We start from the raw sequence: 16,781 nt of genomic DNA, 5'->3' as shown, positions 1-16,781 counted from the left end.
CAGTCAAACAAGGATTTATTGAATACACACGCGCGGGAGATGTCTACAGCGTGACTCACTGCAGGGATCTCAACTCAGAAGCACACTTCAAATTGTTTTGTATGTCAGGGATCAGCCCCTTCTTGCGTAAGCAGATATCATATCATGCATCAGTTACAGTTAGTAACAGTTAGATACATTTCCTTCGGTGGCCCAGATCTGGTTTGCCAAAGGTGGCCCACAAATGGGCCAGCACAAGACCAATTGCAGACACACTAGTGGTCCTGTGCTGGGCCATGTGTGGATTACCTCTAGCAAACTATATGCTAAATATGACTATCCAGAGCTGGGACCAGGAAGCAGAGTTGCAGTCTTACACGCCTCTCTGCAGATTCTCTCCTCCTGTTACCCCCCCAAAACTCCATCATTTACTCTGCCTTACAGAAACCTGGTTGCAGCAGGATGATTATGTTAGTTTAAATGAATCAACACCCCCGAGTCATTCTAACTACCAGAAACCTCGAAGCACAGGCCGAGGGGGCGGTGTGGCAGCAATTTTTCACACCAGCCTATTAATCAACCAACGACCAAGACAGACTTTTAATTCATTTGAAAGCCTGATGCTTAGCCTTGTCCACCCCAGCTGTAAAACTCAGAAACCAGTCTTACTTGTTATCATCTATCGTCCACCTGGGCCTTACACAGAGTTTCTGTCTGATTTCTCAGACTTTTTATCTGATTTAGTGCTCAGCTCAGATAAAATAATTATTGTGGGTGATTTTAACATCCATGTAGATGCTAAAAATGACACAGCATTTAATCTGTTATTAGACTCAATTGGCTTCTCTTGAAATGTAAAAGAACCCACCCACCACTTTAATTACACTCTAGATCTTGTTTTAACATATGGCATAGAAACTGAACATTTAACAGTGTCTCCTGAAAACCCTCTCCTGTCTGATCATTTCCTGATAACATTTACATTTACAATAATTGATTACACAGCAGTGGAGAGTAGACTTTATCACAGTAGATGTCTTTCTGAAAGTGCTGTAACTAAGTTTAAGAATATAATCCACCCACTGTTATCATCTTCAATGCCCTGTACCAACACAGAGCAGAGCAGCTACCTGAACGCTACTCCAACAGAGGTCGATCATCTTGTTAATAATTTTACCTCCTCACTACGTACAACTCTGGATACTGTAGCTCCTCTGAAAAATATAACACAGAGAATTCTGCTGAAAACAGGTGAAAAACTGAAAATTCCCCTGAAAACAGGCAAAGAAGCAGAAAATTCTGCTGAAAATAGGTTTTTGCTTAAAACAGCTGAAGAATCTGGAATTTGTTCAGAAAAGAGGTGAAAAACTGAAAATTCTGCTGTAAAGAGGTGAAGAAGCTGAAATTTGTGTTGAAAAGAGTTTAAAAATTTTAAGTGTTCACTGAAAAAACAATTGCCATAAGCGGGATTTGAACCGGGGTCTCCTGCTCTGAGAACGCCTGCTCATCTCACTGAGCTAAAGAACAGCTCAGCCCGGAGAGTCAAATCAGCAATGACACTAGTAATTTGGTCCCAGTCATAAATATGGGCCAAAAAATCGCATAAAAAGCTTAATATTTCAAAAAGTATAACAGTTATGAGCACCAAAAGATATATCAGGCATCAACTGAAGGAGCTGAAAAATTAGCTGACAAGAGCTGACAAGGTTTAACTTTCTGCAGAAATGAGGTGAATAAACTTAAATTTGTGCTTGAAACAGGAGAAGAAGCAGAACTTTGTGCTGAAAAGAAGTGAAGACACTTAACCTTCTCCGTCAAATACTATGATTAAGCAAAAATACTACCATTTGGCACCAATACTATGCTTTGGCACAAATTCTGTGATTTGGCTCAAGTACTATGGTTTGGCAGAAATACCATGTTTTAGCAGAAATACTGTAATTTTGTTAAAATATTATGATTTGGCAGAAATACTACTAGCACAAACACTATGATTTGGCAGAAAAACTATGCTTTAGGACAGATACTCAGTTTTGGCTGAAATACTATGATTTAGCACACATACTATGATTTGGCTGACATACTATGATTTGGCAGAAATACTACGATTTGGCACAAATACTATAATTTAACATAAGCAGCATAACATAGCAGAAATACTGTGATTTAGCCAAAATACTACAACATAGAGGAAATACTGTGATTTAGCAGAAATAATATAATTTGGCAGAAATACTATGTTTCAGCACAAACACTATGATAGCAGAAATGTGTTTCAAGATCAGTCAACTGTATGTCTGTTAAGTCATAGTATTTGTGCAAAATCATAGTATTGCTGCTAAATCATAGTATTTGCGCTAAAACATAGTATTTCCGCCATTGACAGAAATACTATATATACTATATACTATGATTTGGCTCAAATACTAAGATTTAGCAGTAATACTATGATTTGGCTTAAATATTATGATTTGGCTGAAATACGGTGATTTGTGGTAAAAAAAAAAAAGAAAGAAAGAAATACTTTGCAGTGTCAAATACTGCGAATTTGCAGAAAGACAATGATTTAGCAGAAATACTATGATTTGGCACAAATACTATTTTTTAGCACAAATACTATGATTTGGCTCAAATACTATGATTTAGCAGTAATACTATGTTTTGGCACAATTGCTATGCTTTGGCACAAATACTATGATTTGGCAGAAATACCATGTTTTAGCAGAAATACTGTAATTTTGTTAAAATATTATGATTTGGCAGAAATACTACTAGCACAAATACTATGATTTGGCAGAAAAACTATGCTTTAGGACAGATACTCAGTTTTGGCTGAAATACTATGATTTAGCACACATACTATGATTTGGCTGACATACTATGATTTGGCAGAAATACTACGATTTGGCACAAATACTATAATTTAACATAAACAGCATAACATAGCAGAAATACTGTGATTTAGCCAAAATACTACAACATAGAGGAAATACTGTGATTTAGCAGAAATAATATAATTTGGCAGAAATACTATGTTTCAGCACAAACACTATGATAGCAGAAATGTGTTTCAAGATCAGTCAACTGTATGTCTGTTAAGTCATAGTATTTGTGCAAAATCATAGTATTGCTGCTAAATCATAGTATTTGCGCTAAAACATAGTATTTCCGCCATTGACAGAAATACTATATATACTATATACTATGATTTGGCTCAAATACTAAGATTTAGCAGTAATACTATGATTTGGCTTAAATATTATGATTTGGCTGAAATACGGTGATTTGTGGTAAAAAAAAAAAGAAAGAAAGAAATACTTTGCAGTGTCAAATACTGCGAATTTGCAGAAAGACAATGATTTAGCAGAAATACTATGATTTGGCACAAATACTATTTTTTAGCACAATTGCTATGCTTTGGCACAAATACTATGATTTGGTAGAAATCCTATGTTTTAACACAAATACTATGATTTGGCAGTAATACTAAACTTTGGCACAAATACTATAATTGAGTACAACTACTATAAGATAGCAGAAATACTGTAATTTCTCTCAAATACTATGAAATAGTAGAAATACTGTGATTTGGCAGAAATACTACGTTTTAGCAAAAATACTATTACAAAGCAGAAATACTATGACTTAGTAGCAATACTATAACATTACAGATATACTATGATTTTGCACACATACAATGTTTTTGCACAAATACTACAATTGGGCAGAAATACTATATTTTAGCACAAATAATATGTTTTCATATAAATACTATGATTTGGCACATATACTATATGAAATTCTATGACTTAGTAGTAATACTATAACATAACAGAAATGTTATGATATGGCACAAATGCCATGATTTGGCACAAGTACTGTTTTTCAGCACAAATACCATGATTTGGCAAAAATACCATGATCTGGCAAAAATACCATGATTTTGCGCAAATACTATGATTTGGCAGAAATACTATGTTTATGAAAAAATACTATAATTTTGCAGAAATACTATGTTTCAGTACAAATACTATGATTTGGCAGGAATACTATGATTTAGCAGAAATACTATGATTTTGAAAAAACACTATGTTTTTGCAAAAATACTATAATTTAGCAGAAATACAATGATTTATCAAAAATACTACAACATAGTAGTAATATTATGATGTGGTATAAATACTATGTTTTAGCACAAATGGTAAGATTTGCTGAAATTTAGCTGAAATACTATGATTGAGCAGAAATACTAAGATGTAGCAGAAATACTTTGATTTGGCTGAAATACTATGAGCAGAAATACTACGAATTGGTACCAATACTGTTTTACCACAAATGCTACGATTTGGCTGAAAATACTATGATTTAGCAGTAACACTTTAACATAGGAGAAATATTGATACACACACACACATACACAGAGGGTAAAGTGAACAGGGGCTGTTAAGAGTCTGGGCTTGGTATATCTAGGTCAGTCAAATTAGCTGCACCTGCTGTAGTGAGCACTTACACACACACAGACACAGAGAGTGGTATAAGATTTCTTCAGTGTATTTCTGACATTCAGGATTCCCCTTGAACAAATGTCCATAATTTTCTAACCATAGGGGCTAGAACGGTCATTCTGACACCATTTTGTTCAGAGGAGATGGGGGAATCTTCAGGTGTTCATAATTAAAATATAAATTATTAAAGATATATGACTTGTAATGCACTGTAACTGAGTAGAGGCGAAGCAAAAACTGCCTTGACTTGCCCTCAAACAACATTTTATAACTCTAAATCTGTGTGGAGCATCAAAATCATTCTTTCACCGTAAGAAACAGCAGGGTTTGTTGAACAGTCATGGAAATTTTCAGGGCACTGTTGAAATCCATCAAAAAGATATGACGAGAGAAAAAAGTGCCTCATTTCCAGAGTTTGAAATCTGAAAAAATCTGAGCGAGGGACGAATTTCCTACCCTCAAACAAACATGTTTCACGGTCAAACGGTAATACGTGATGTGGAATTCAAGAAATTATTTTACTGCTGTAATATATCCTGCATCGTTAACAATATAATTTACAGCATTGATGAGATGATCATTAAAACCTGTTGGTCTCACATTAACCTTTGTATTACAGGAGCAGCCGTAATCATTGTATACACACATTACATTAAGGTTAAAACAGCATACATGCTTATAAAACACATATAATACATATAATCTAGGAACAGGCCTGAGCAAAGGCCCGAATCTATTCAGCTTCTTGTTGCAACCTGTTGCAGTGGGGTTTGCTTCGTAACAGGTGACAGAAGATGTGCTAAAGAGGAAGTCGAGTCCAGGGGGACTTTCAGGGCCCAAAGTCATCGCCATATTTGGAAAGAAGATGCCAGAAAGAGGAACTTCTGTGTCTGCAATCAGCTCTAAAAATTGATCATTGTCTGTACAAAATGCAAATTATGTTCTTAGAATCCAAATGATGTTCTTAGAATGCGAGAGGGGGCGTTTTAACCCTGACGTTATAAAAGCAATCTGAAGTGTATTTTTGGGCGAAGATCTACATCCGATGTGTTGCAGTGTACATCTTCCCGCGCGTGTTCAATAAACTCATCTGTTTGATTGCATCCTTCTGGGCCTCTGGTATTTTGTTTTGGTTCTCAATATCTCGAATCAGGACAATGAGAAAAAAATTCTCACCTATTAAATTGAATTGTGAGCATCAGGAGTGTCTGAAGATATATTGGCACAAGCTTCATGTCTTAACTTTGCTTCGTTAAGGAGATATGATGATTTGAAAATGCCTCTCATTAGAGAATTCCAGTTGTGATTTTGAACAAACTCTCCATTGACTGTCTATGGAGAGTTTTCAGACTTCGTGTTGCTCTGAGGAGATTTGCAAAAAATCTGTAACTCCCACAACAATGATAGTGACATTTTCTGAAAGCCAGCAAAAATACCTACATTTTGATGTATAATTTGTGGGGGTTGAGTGGAAATTGAGCAAGTAGCAAGAAGTTGTTCGGACATGAAGAGAAAATTCAGAAAAGACCAGTGTCCACTCTGAGTTAATTGCATAGCAACCATAACAACGCATGTATTTTCTGAAAAATCACAAAGCTGCAACTGAAAACTTAAAGAGGCATTAAATTAAAATGGTAACACGTATGAAAAAGCTGAATCACACATGAATAGCCCAATAATTTGAGAACATTTTAAAGTTTGAATGGAGTTTCTACGTGAAAGTATGAGGATGTAGTTAAGTTTCAAAAACAAGCAAGTTTTTGCAGAATTGTGGAAGTTTTCCATTCATTTCAATGGGACAAAAAAAAAGGGGGAAATAATATTTTAAAAGTACAATAGTAATAATTACCAAAAGTCATAGCTGGAATTAGCAGAAAGAGCAGAAAGAACAGTTTAGAGTTTGAATGGTGAAAATCGGCTGAAAAGTGAGGGAGTAATTAAACGGCAAAAAATGTACGGAAGCAACTAGAAGAATAATAAAGAATAAAGAGAAACAGGAACCCAATGCCTGTGAGGCATTCACACAATAACTAGAAAAAGTTGCATTTCCTGCGAAAATGCTGTGTGAATGCCGTGTAGTGGAATCTGCTGCAAACAGCTGAAAAGCAGTATTATCTGCTGAAAAGAGGTGTCGAAGCAGAAGTGCTTGCTGAAGATGGCTGTATGTGAAAGGGTACACTGAAGAGTGTCAAGAAAGCTGAGTGCATGCAAGTGGGGAAGATGTGCGGATACCATCACAGGTAGGATTCGAACCTTTGTCACCGGGTCTCACAGAAGCTGCTAAACCCACTGAGCCAAAGCTGTTCTTGACCCCAATAAACATATGATGAGAGAACAAATGTGCACTGTGGAGCAGAAGCTGAAATTTGCTGAAAAGAGGTGAAGAAGCAGAACTTTGTGCTGAAAAGAGGTGAAGAAACTGAAATTTGTGAAGAAGAGAGTTGAAGCTGCTGAAATTTATGCTGAAAAGAGGTGACAATGCTGAATGTTTAGCAAAAAAGAGATAAGGAACCTGAAAATTGTGCTGAAAAGAGGTGAAAAAGCTGAAATTTGTGCAGAATAGAGTTGAAGAGGCTGAAGACTGTGCTGAAAAGAGGTGAAGAAGCAGAACTTTGTGCTGAAAAGAGGTGAAATTGACTGAAATTTGTGAAGAAGAGAGTTGAAGAGGCTGAAATTTGTGCTGAAAAGAGGTGACAATGCTGAATGTTTAGCAAAAAAGAGATAAGGAACCTGAAAATCGTGCTGAAAAGAGGTGCAAAAAGCTGAAATTTGTGCGAAATAGAGTTGAAGAGGCTGAAGACTGTGCTGAAAAGAGGTGAAAAAACTGAAAATTGTGCTGAAAAGAGCAGAAGAGGCTGCAAATTGTGCTGAAAAGAGGTGAAGAAGCAGAACTTTGTGCTGAAAACAGGTGAATTAGCAGAATTTCTGCTGAAAAGAGGTAAAGAAGCTGAAGTTTGTGCTGAAAACAGCTGAAGAAGCTGGAATTTGTTCTGAAAAATAGTGAAAAGCTGAAAGTTTTGCTAAAAAGAGGTGAAAAAGCTGAAATTTGTGTGTAAAAGAGTTTAAACAGTTGAAGTGTTAACTGAAGAAAATGTTGCCATAAGCGGGAGTCGAACCCACCCTCTTGGTCTGAGAACGGCTGCTCATCTCACTGAGCTAAAACATGGCTCAGCCCAGCAACCAAAAGTGGTGATTACAGTGATAATGTGGTCCCATTCAGCAAAATGGGCCAAAAAATGGCATAAAAAGCTTAATATCTCAAAAAGTATAAAAGTTATCATCACCAAAAGATATATCAGGCATTAGTAGAAGGAGCAGAACAGTTTAAAGTTTGAATGGTGAAAATCGGCTGAAAACTGAGGGAGGAGTTAACCAGCAAAGACAGTGGCAACTAGAATAAGGTGGAAGAACTAGAAAAAGTTCCTGTGAAAATGCAGTGTGAATGCCGTGTAGTGGAATCTGCTGAAAACAGCTGAAAAGCAGAATTATCTGCTGAAAAGAGGCGTAGAAGCAGAAGTGCTTGCTGAAGATGGCTGTATGTGAAAGGGTACACTGAAGAGTGTCAAGAAAGCTGAGTGCATGCAAGCGGGAAGATGTGTGGCAACCGTCACAGTTAGGATTTGAACCTTTGCCACCGGGTCTCACTGTAGCTGCTCAACCCACTGAGCCAAACCACCTAAAACATGGCTCAGCCCGGCAAGCAAAACTTCCGCAAAATGGGACAATAATAATAAGGTAGAAGAATAAAGAATAACTGCATTTTCGCAGGAAATGCAACTTTTTCTAGTCGTGTGAATGCCGAGAAACAGGAACTCAACTTTTTCTAGTTGGTTGAGATTTGTACTGAGAAGAGGTGGAAAAAGCTGAACTTTCTCCTGAAAGGAAGTGAACTTGTTGAACTTTCTTCTGAAAAGAGTTGAAGAAACTGAAATTTGTGCTGAAAACAGGTGAAAAAGCTGAATCTTCAGCTGAAAAGAGGTGAAGGGGCTGAAATAGTTACTGAAAAGAGCTGAAAAACTGAAATTTGTGCTGAAAACAGGTGAAAAAGCTGAACTTTATGCTGAAAAGAGGTGAAAGAGGTGATCACACTGATAATGTGGTCCCATTCAGCAAAATGGGCCAAAAAATGGCATAAAAAGCTTAATATCTCAAAAAGTATAAAAGCTATCAGCACCAAAAGATATAGCAGGCATTAGCAGAAGGACCAGAACAGTTTAAAGTTTGAATGGTGAAAATCGGCTGAAAACTGAGGGAGTAGATAACCAACAAAGGTCTGAGCAACTAGAAAAAGGTAGAAGAAAGAATAACAAGAAACAGGAACTCAATAGTGTGAATGCCTGTGAAGCATTCACACACTAAGGTAGAAGACTAAAGAATAAAGAGAAACAGGATCACAATATTCACACAATAAATATTCACATGGCATTCACACAATAAAGAGAAACAGGAACTCAATAGTGTGAATGCCTTGAGGCATCCACACAATAATAAAAATAACTAGAAAAAGTTGCATTTCCTGCGAAAATGCAGTCTGAATGCCTCATATTGCAATCTGCTGAAAACAACTGAAAAAGCAGAATTATCTGCTGAAAAGAGGTGTAGAAGCAGAAGTGCTTGCTGAAGCAGTCTGTATGTGAAAGGGTACACTGCAGAGTGTCAAGAAAGCAGAGTACATGTAAGCAGGGAACACGTGTGGCAACTGTCTCAGGTAGGATTCGAACCTTTGCCACCGGGTCTCACGGCAGCTGCTCAACTCACTGAGCCAAACCAGTTCTGGTCCTGAACAAAGATATGATGTGCACTGTGGAGCAGAAGCTGAAATTTGCTGAAAAGAGGTGAAAATGCTGAATGTTCAGCAAAAAAGAGATAAGGAACCTGAAAATTGTGCTGAAAAGAGCAGAGGAGGCTGAAAATTGTGCTAAAAAGAGGTGAAAAAGCTGAAAAATTGTACTGAAAACAGGTGAATCAGCAGAATTTTCTGCTGAAAAGAGGTTAAGAAGCAGAACTTTGTGCTGAAAACAGGTGAATCAGCAGAATTTCTGCTGAAAAGAGGTAAAGAAGCTGAAGTTTGAGCTAAAAACAGCTGAAGAAGCAGTGGAAAACTGAAAATTCTGCTAAAAAAGAGGTGAAAAAGCTGAAATTTGCATGGAAAAGAGTTTAAAAAGTTGAAATGTTAACTGAAGAAAATGTTGCTATAAGCAGGATTTGAACCCTGCCCTCCTGGCCTGAGAACGGCTGCTCATCTCACTGAGCTAAAACACGGCTCAGCCTGGCAAGCAAAACTGGTGATCACACTGAAATGTGTTCCCAATTCAGCAAAATGTGCCAAAAAACGGCATAAAAAGCTTAACATCTCAAAAAGTATAAAAGTTATGAGCACCAAAAGATAGAGCACGCTTCAGCAGAAGGAGCTGAACAGTTTAAAGTTTGAATGGTGAAAATCGGCTGAAAACTGAGGGAGTAGTTAACCAGCAAAGGTCGGAGCAACTAGAATAATAACTAGAAAAATTTGCATTTCCTGCGAAAATGCTGTGTGGATGCCTTAACGCTGAAGCTGTCTGCTGGAAAGCTGAAAAAGCTGAAAAGTTGCAAAAAGTTGTATGGTGGTGAAAAAAAACATTGCCCTGAGCAGGATTCGAACCTGGCCCTCCTGGTCTCAAGGCAGCTACTCATCTCACTGAGCTAAACTCACTCTGACCAAGAAGAGGTGGAGAGACGGACAACTCTGCTGAAATGAGCAGAAGCTGCTGAGAATTGTGCTGATAAGAGGAGAAAAGGCTGAAAATTTTGCAGAAAAGAGGTGAATCAGCAGAATTTCTGCTGAAAAGAGGCGAAGAAGCAAAAAGTTGCGCTGAAAAGAGATGAATCAGCAGAATTTCTGCTCAAAAGAGTTTTTCCTGAAAACAGCTGAGACTTGTGCTAATAAGAGGTGAAAAGGCAGAAAATTTTGCAGAAGAGGTGAATAAGCAGAATTTGGGCTGAAAAGAGGTGAAAATTCTGCTGAAAAGAGTTTAATCAGCAGAATTTCTGCTGAAAAGAGTTCTGCAGAACTCTTTTCAGAATTCTGCAGAAAAGAGGTTTTTGCTGAAAACAGCAGAAAAAGCTGGGATTTGTGCTGAAAAGTGGTGAAAAAACTGAAAATTTTGCTGAAAAGGGGTGGAAAAGGTGAAATTGAGTTAAAAAAGTTTAACTGTTAACTGAAAGAAATGTTGCCATAAGCGGGATTTGAACCCGGGCCTTCCAGTCTGAGAACGGCTGCTCATCTCACTGAGCTAAAACACAGCTCAGCCCGGCAAGGAAAACTAGTGACCCCACTGATAATGTGTTCCATTTATTTCAATGGGCAACAATATTGCAAAAAAAATTCAATATCTCAAAAAGTATAGAAGTTATGAGCACCAAAAGATATAGCACACATTAGCAGAAAGAGCAGAATTTTTTAAAGTTTGAACTGAGAAAATCGGCTGAAAACTGAGGGAGTAGTTAAGCGGCAAAGAAAGTGGCAACTTGAAGAATAAAGTATAAAGAATAAAGAGAAACAGGAAAACAATAGTGTGGATGCCTTGAGGCATCCACACAATAAAGAGAAACAGGAAAACAATAGTGTGGATGCCTTGAGGCATCCACACAATAAAGAATAAAGAGAAACAGGAACTCAATAGTGTGGAAGCCCTTTTAGGGCATCCACACAATAAAGAATAAAGAGAAACAGTAACTCAATAGTGTGGAAGCCCTTTTAAGAGTTCAATCAGCAGAATTTCTGCTGAAAAGAGTTCTGCAGAACTCTTTTCAGAATTCTGCTGAAAAGAGGTTTTGCTGGAAACAGCAGAAAAAGCTGGGATTTGTGCTGAAAAGTGGTGAAAAAACTGAAAATTTTGCTGAAAAGGGGTGAAAAAGCTGAAATTGAGTTAAAGAAGTTTAACTGTTAACTGAAAGACATGTTGCCATAAGCGGGATTTGAACCCGGGCCTCCCAGTCTGAGAACGGCTGCTCATCTCACTGAGCTAAAACACAGGTCATCCCGGCGAGCAGAAATAAGTGACCACATTGATAATGTGTTCCATTCATTTCAATGGGCAAAAATATTGCAAAAAAAAATTCAATATCTCAAAAAGTATAGAAGTTATGAGCACCAAAAGATATAGCACACATTAGCAGAAAGAGCAGAATTTTTTAAAGTTTGAACTGAGAAAATCAGCTGAAAACTGAGGGAGTAGTTAAGCGGCAAAGGAAGTGGCAACTTGAAGAATAAAGTATAAAGAATAAAGAGAAACAGGAAAACAATAGTGTGGATGCCTTGAGGCATCCACACAATAAAGTATAAAGAGAAACAGGAACTCAATAGTGTGAATGCCCTTGAGGCATTCACACAATAATAAATCTGAGGAATAGTAATAATTGTGCCTGTTGGCATAGGCACACTTAATAAGAAGAAGAAGAATAAATCTGAGGAATAGTAATAATTGTGCCTGTTGGCAAAGGTACACTTAATAAGAAGAAGAAGAAGAAATCTGAGGAATAGTAATAAGTGTGCCTCTTGGCATAGGCACACTTAATTAAATTTATTGTATTTATTTAAAAAGTTACAGCACTGAACTTGAACTCTGGTTCAAATACCGAGCTTCAATCAAGATTCAAGTTGCATTTATTTATATTTCCTTTCACTTTATATCTTCATCTGAAAGACAGTTATCTTTTACAGTCTATATACAGATGTACTGTGTCTGTGTTGTGTGTGTAAGGTCGGGGGGGGGGGTCCCATTTCACTGCAGGGCAACCTGCATGTGGTGAATAAAGCTTGGATTACTGTATATAAAAGACACAAATATTGTTCTTTTAAAATACCTAAATTTGTCTAAATGCTCACACGTATGGGTAAAAAAGAGAAATTATGAGCTGTGATAATTTTATGTTTTGATAAAATGAAGAGTAGACTCATATATTAATATGGCTTTATTGGGTGAGAAAATCATACCATGTCATAACAGCTTTAACTCATACAGAATAGATATCAGAGCCTTAAACAGGCTGACTTCTGCTAAATGGGTCAAACTTGGCAGAAATAATACAAACAGATAACATCCTTATAAAATATAATGTGACACTATAGATGAACTTACCTCAAAATATTCAAAGCATAAAAACATTTACAGAAATATGATAAAACAAACACAGCAGTACTACTAATCCAAAATACTCAAAGCTTCATATAACTGAAAAAAAATATGGACATTTAATTTAAGGTACATTCTGCTTCTGATCCATAAGATCGACTCATGAAATATCCAAAGTATATCTCATGTGGAAAGCCAACTAGGCTCCAGCCTTTTGGAACCCTACAAAGAATAAATCAAACATATCTGATACACAGATGCATGTATTTCTTGTCTGGATGTACATGTATCACATTTAATCCAAGGCATACTTCTAGTCATATAAACACAATAATATAATGTTTTGAAAAATATTTTTCAAAGGAACAAAAAAGTCAAAGATGGACAATGATGCACAAGATAGCATAGGTTATTGTGCAGACAGGTTAGGACAATATATTTAGGACATAAAAGGTTGTTTTTGTTTGGTTGTGGCAGCTTTAGAGGTTGATGTAGCCATGATGGACACTCGTGCCATTGGTTGGGCATCGACAGACAATCCAAGGCTTCCTTTTAATGACCCATTGCTTCCAAGCCAGACTCAGTAAGTTATGTTACAAATTAAACTCTCCTCAAAAGTTTATTCTGTTCATCTGGATGTAGTGTTCAGTGGAAGAGATGTTCCGTCACTTATGCAAGTTACTTCCTTAGGAAAGATAAGGTTTCAGAGGTTATGCTACAAAGAAGTGACTTGTTCAGAAGATTGAAAAAGTCACTTAGAAGAGTGATGAAATGGTTTCCCCACTCAAAACGGTACGTCCAGATGAACAGAATCAACCTTTTGGAATTTTCTTACCTGGATGATTGAGTACAACTCTACTTGCAACATTAAAAAACTGCAAACTTTTTTCCAGCTTTATTCCAAGTCCCTGCAGAACACACACACACACACACACACATACAGACACACACACACACACACACACACACACACACACACACACACACACACACACCTATCTATCTATCTATCTATCTATCTATCTATATAGAATTGCTCTTAGTGAAATACTGAGTGTATTGTTTTTAAAAATGTAATTTATATCCCACTGAATATTTTTTGTACATGCCAGGGGCTGAAGATGGACATTAATATGTAGCTAAATCGGATACAAGGCATGTATTTTATTGGAAAAATGAGTGGTTTTGTGCATGGTTCTTGAAAAAAAGTAGACTGACTAAAACTAAACAATGGTTGCTGCAATTGTGCATGAAAGAAACAAGCTATAGACTTAGTTTCTGATGACAGCATAGGTGGCACATGAGGACAGGTCTGACTGTCCGATCTCTTAGCCCATAGATGAGAGAACTCAGGCATCTGGGTAAGATTATAAAGCAGACATAAAAAATATTCTGAACCCATGAAAGTACGGTTCTTGTTACAGTTCTTGAAAGGGCTATGAGCAATGGGGGGTAAATAGTTGAGCAGAGACTCAGGCACAGCTGCATCATATTCAGCAGTAGAGTGTTTCGAGCTTTACGTGCTAAAGCTTTGTTTGCAGAGGCCAACCTGGCTGCTAATATCACAGCAATGTAAGAAAAAATGACTGCCACACCAGCTGATACAAACACTAAACATGTGAAAGCTGTATCATATTGATCAGACCTTGTCCCGAGCAGTAGAGCTATATTGGAACAAAGATCTTTCTCTTGCAGATTTTTCAACATTTCAAATGGGAAAAAAAAGATGAGTCGAGTGAGATTATTTAGTGAACTGATAATCCAAATCACAATGATAGCAGCCCCTGTGTTTCTAATGGTGATGATGGTAGGATACCTCAGTGGGTAGCACACAGCTACATATCTCTCCAGAGGCATCACCGAAAGGGTCAGAGGGGAGATCCCAGTGGTGAGACTGGCCAACAAGCTGAGACATAGACATACAGGATATGGCAATTTTACTTTAAAAACAGAGAGAAGATAATGGAGCTGACTCTGTGCCAGCTGCACAGTGTCTGCAAAAAGGAGGTTATACAGAAGAATGTAACGGGGAGTGTCACGAAACACCGGCTTACTCCTCAGTGTGAACAACATGGTCCCATTAAGGAAGAGAAAAATAAAAGATGGAACTGTTGACAGAGTGGAAACAATAATTACCCTCATTAAGTCCTGATACTGCACTTCAATAGACATGTTAGTGTAAGACTGAGATACATTTGACATTGCAGAAAATTTATGACATGTAAAACACAAATCTGTTGAAGTCAGTGCAGCACAGAATCCTAACAATTGTAGTATTCATACAGGAGAAAAAACATTAAAATATCTCACGAAAGCCTGGTGGTTGATAAAAATCCCAGTCCCACAAAAAGAATTTACAGTTCCTTCTACCGGCAGTCATCAGGTTAGGATCTGTGTTTGCCCATTATTGGCAGAGCTCTTCTGCAGAGTTGGTCTGACATTGCATACAATTTATTAGTTCTGTCCTCGCAACCTTGCAGTGTCATGTGACGCTCAGTTGCAGTGTCACATGACAATGATCACTAATGAGCAATGTAAACATTCTTCTTTGTTTTGGGGGTTTTTGTTTTTGCCTGTCCGGTTTGGTTCTTTAGCCATCAGAATTTCTGTCTGAAGGCCTAGGAAGATGCCCAACGGATTTACTTTGGCAAGTGGATCATCACGGCCTTGCCATATTGGTCCATTTGATTGAACTTTGTTATTATTATTTTTTTATTTTATTTTCAGTTCTTACAGATTGGACAGATATGACTGGGGGATAGGAAAGGGAGAAAGAAAGTAAGAGAGGGAGGGAAAGAAAAACAGAGGGGAAGAGGGACAGTGAGAAAGTGCACATAAAAAAAAATAACCGGATGACTTGTTGAGAAAAGAAAAAAGAAAAAAAAAGAGAAAACAAGCAAAAAAGAGAGCAACATAATAAACACAACACCATTACAATAATCTAGCTAAGCGTAAATTACAGTAAATACTAATTATTGAATGTTATGGTGCATCACGCAAAACCGACAGTGCACAGTGTACTTTGAGGTAGCAGCCAAGAAAGGTGTAGTTTGTGTCTGTGAACACCCTTGTTCACAAACCAGCAGTGTTGGGAAGGTTACTTTTACCTCTTCTACTACAGATTACAAAATACATGCTCCAAAATGTATTTTGTAATGTATTCCATTACGTTACTCAATGAGAGTAACGTATTCTGAATACTTTGGATTACTTAATGTCATGGTCCGGGTGTGTGCCAGTGTGTCTCCCTCCAAGCCGGCATCTCCACCCCTGGGAGGGGCCTCAGTGTTCTGCTGATTGCTCACACCTGTGGGTAATTAAGCCGGGGACTCATAAGGCCAGCGCACTCAACCTCTCTTCGCCAGATTCTCAAATAACCCTAGTTAGTGCAGGCCACCACGGTGATTTCGCACACGCTTTGTATACTACCTTGTCTCATTGTGTGTTTCTCTCATAGCCACGCACCAAGTTGCCAAACTCTAATATCTGCCGAAGAGCTCCAATCCGGACGCTGGACCACCTGACAGTCCCATGGGCTGTTCACCCGACTCACCTGCCTGCCTCCCTGCCTCCACGCCAGGAACTTCGTACCACTCACCCCTCCACGCCACTACCGACCACCCGCAGCAAGTACGCAGTGCTAAGGAAAATTCAGAACGAACAGCTTGCCCATATTTCTCCTGAACCATACCTGAACGTCTGTATTCTGTTTACAGTGACTCTGACCCTTTCCCCGGACCCAGTTTGACTCTCCCTCCAGCCCAATCCCCGGAACTGCTGTCTCCACTGACCAACACCAGATTGCTTGCTTAGCCCCCTTTGAACCCTTTGGTTTAGTTGTGGCATTTTGCGCTTGTTAAACTCACATTCCTGTTTCCTGCTTATGAACACTTGCTGAGAAAATAAACGTTGTCTCTAAAAATACTTACGTGCTGTTCGGCATCCAGCATTTGAGTCCTTTCTCTTTTGAGGCGGCCTCGGCCGTGACAACTTAGTATATTATCATGCTTTTTACAACTACATGAATGAATGGACTATTGCTGTGTGATTTAATACTATTACTGAAGGTTACTCGCCATACCAATAGCAACTACAGTGTAAAATGTAATTCTAGCTGTTTGTTATTTCAACATATTATTCTATATCAGTTTGACGATAGATGACTGAAGTTGTTGTTATAACA

At 37.9% G+C, this 16,781-nt stretch overlaps 1 protein-coding gene and 1 long non-coding RNA gene across 2 annotated transcripts in view; both read right to left on the bottom strand.

The window, feature by feature from the left end:
* Nucleotides 1-16,781, bottom strand: part of LOC134637831 (uncharacterized) — a 253,854-nt gene that overhangs the window by 170,753 nt on the left and 66,320 nt on the right. The window lies entirely within an intron of this gene.
* On the bottom strand, nt 13,862-14,800 carry LOC134637350 (odorant receptor 131-2-like). The gene has a single exon (XM_063487757.2). It carries the CDS (start codon nt 14,798-14,800, stop codon nt 13,862-13,864), a length of 939 nt encoding a protein of 312 aa, XP_063343827.1.

This window comes from Pelmatolapia mariae, linkage group LG10_11 (assembly GCF_036321145.2).
Source record: "Pelmatolapia mariae isolate MD_Pm_ZW linkage group LG10_11, Pm_UMD_F_2, whole genome shotgun sequence".
Lineage (NCBI taxonomy): Eukaryota > Metazoa > Chordata > Actinopteri > Cichliformes > Cichlidae > Pelmatolapia > Pelmatolapia mariae.
Note: the sequence above shows the minus strand (reverse complement) of the source record. Positions and strands in the feature narration are given on the sequence as shown.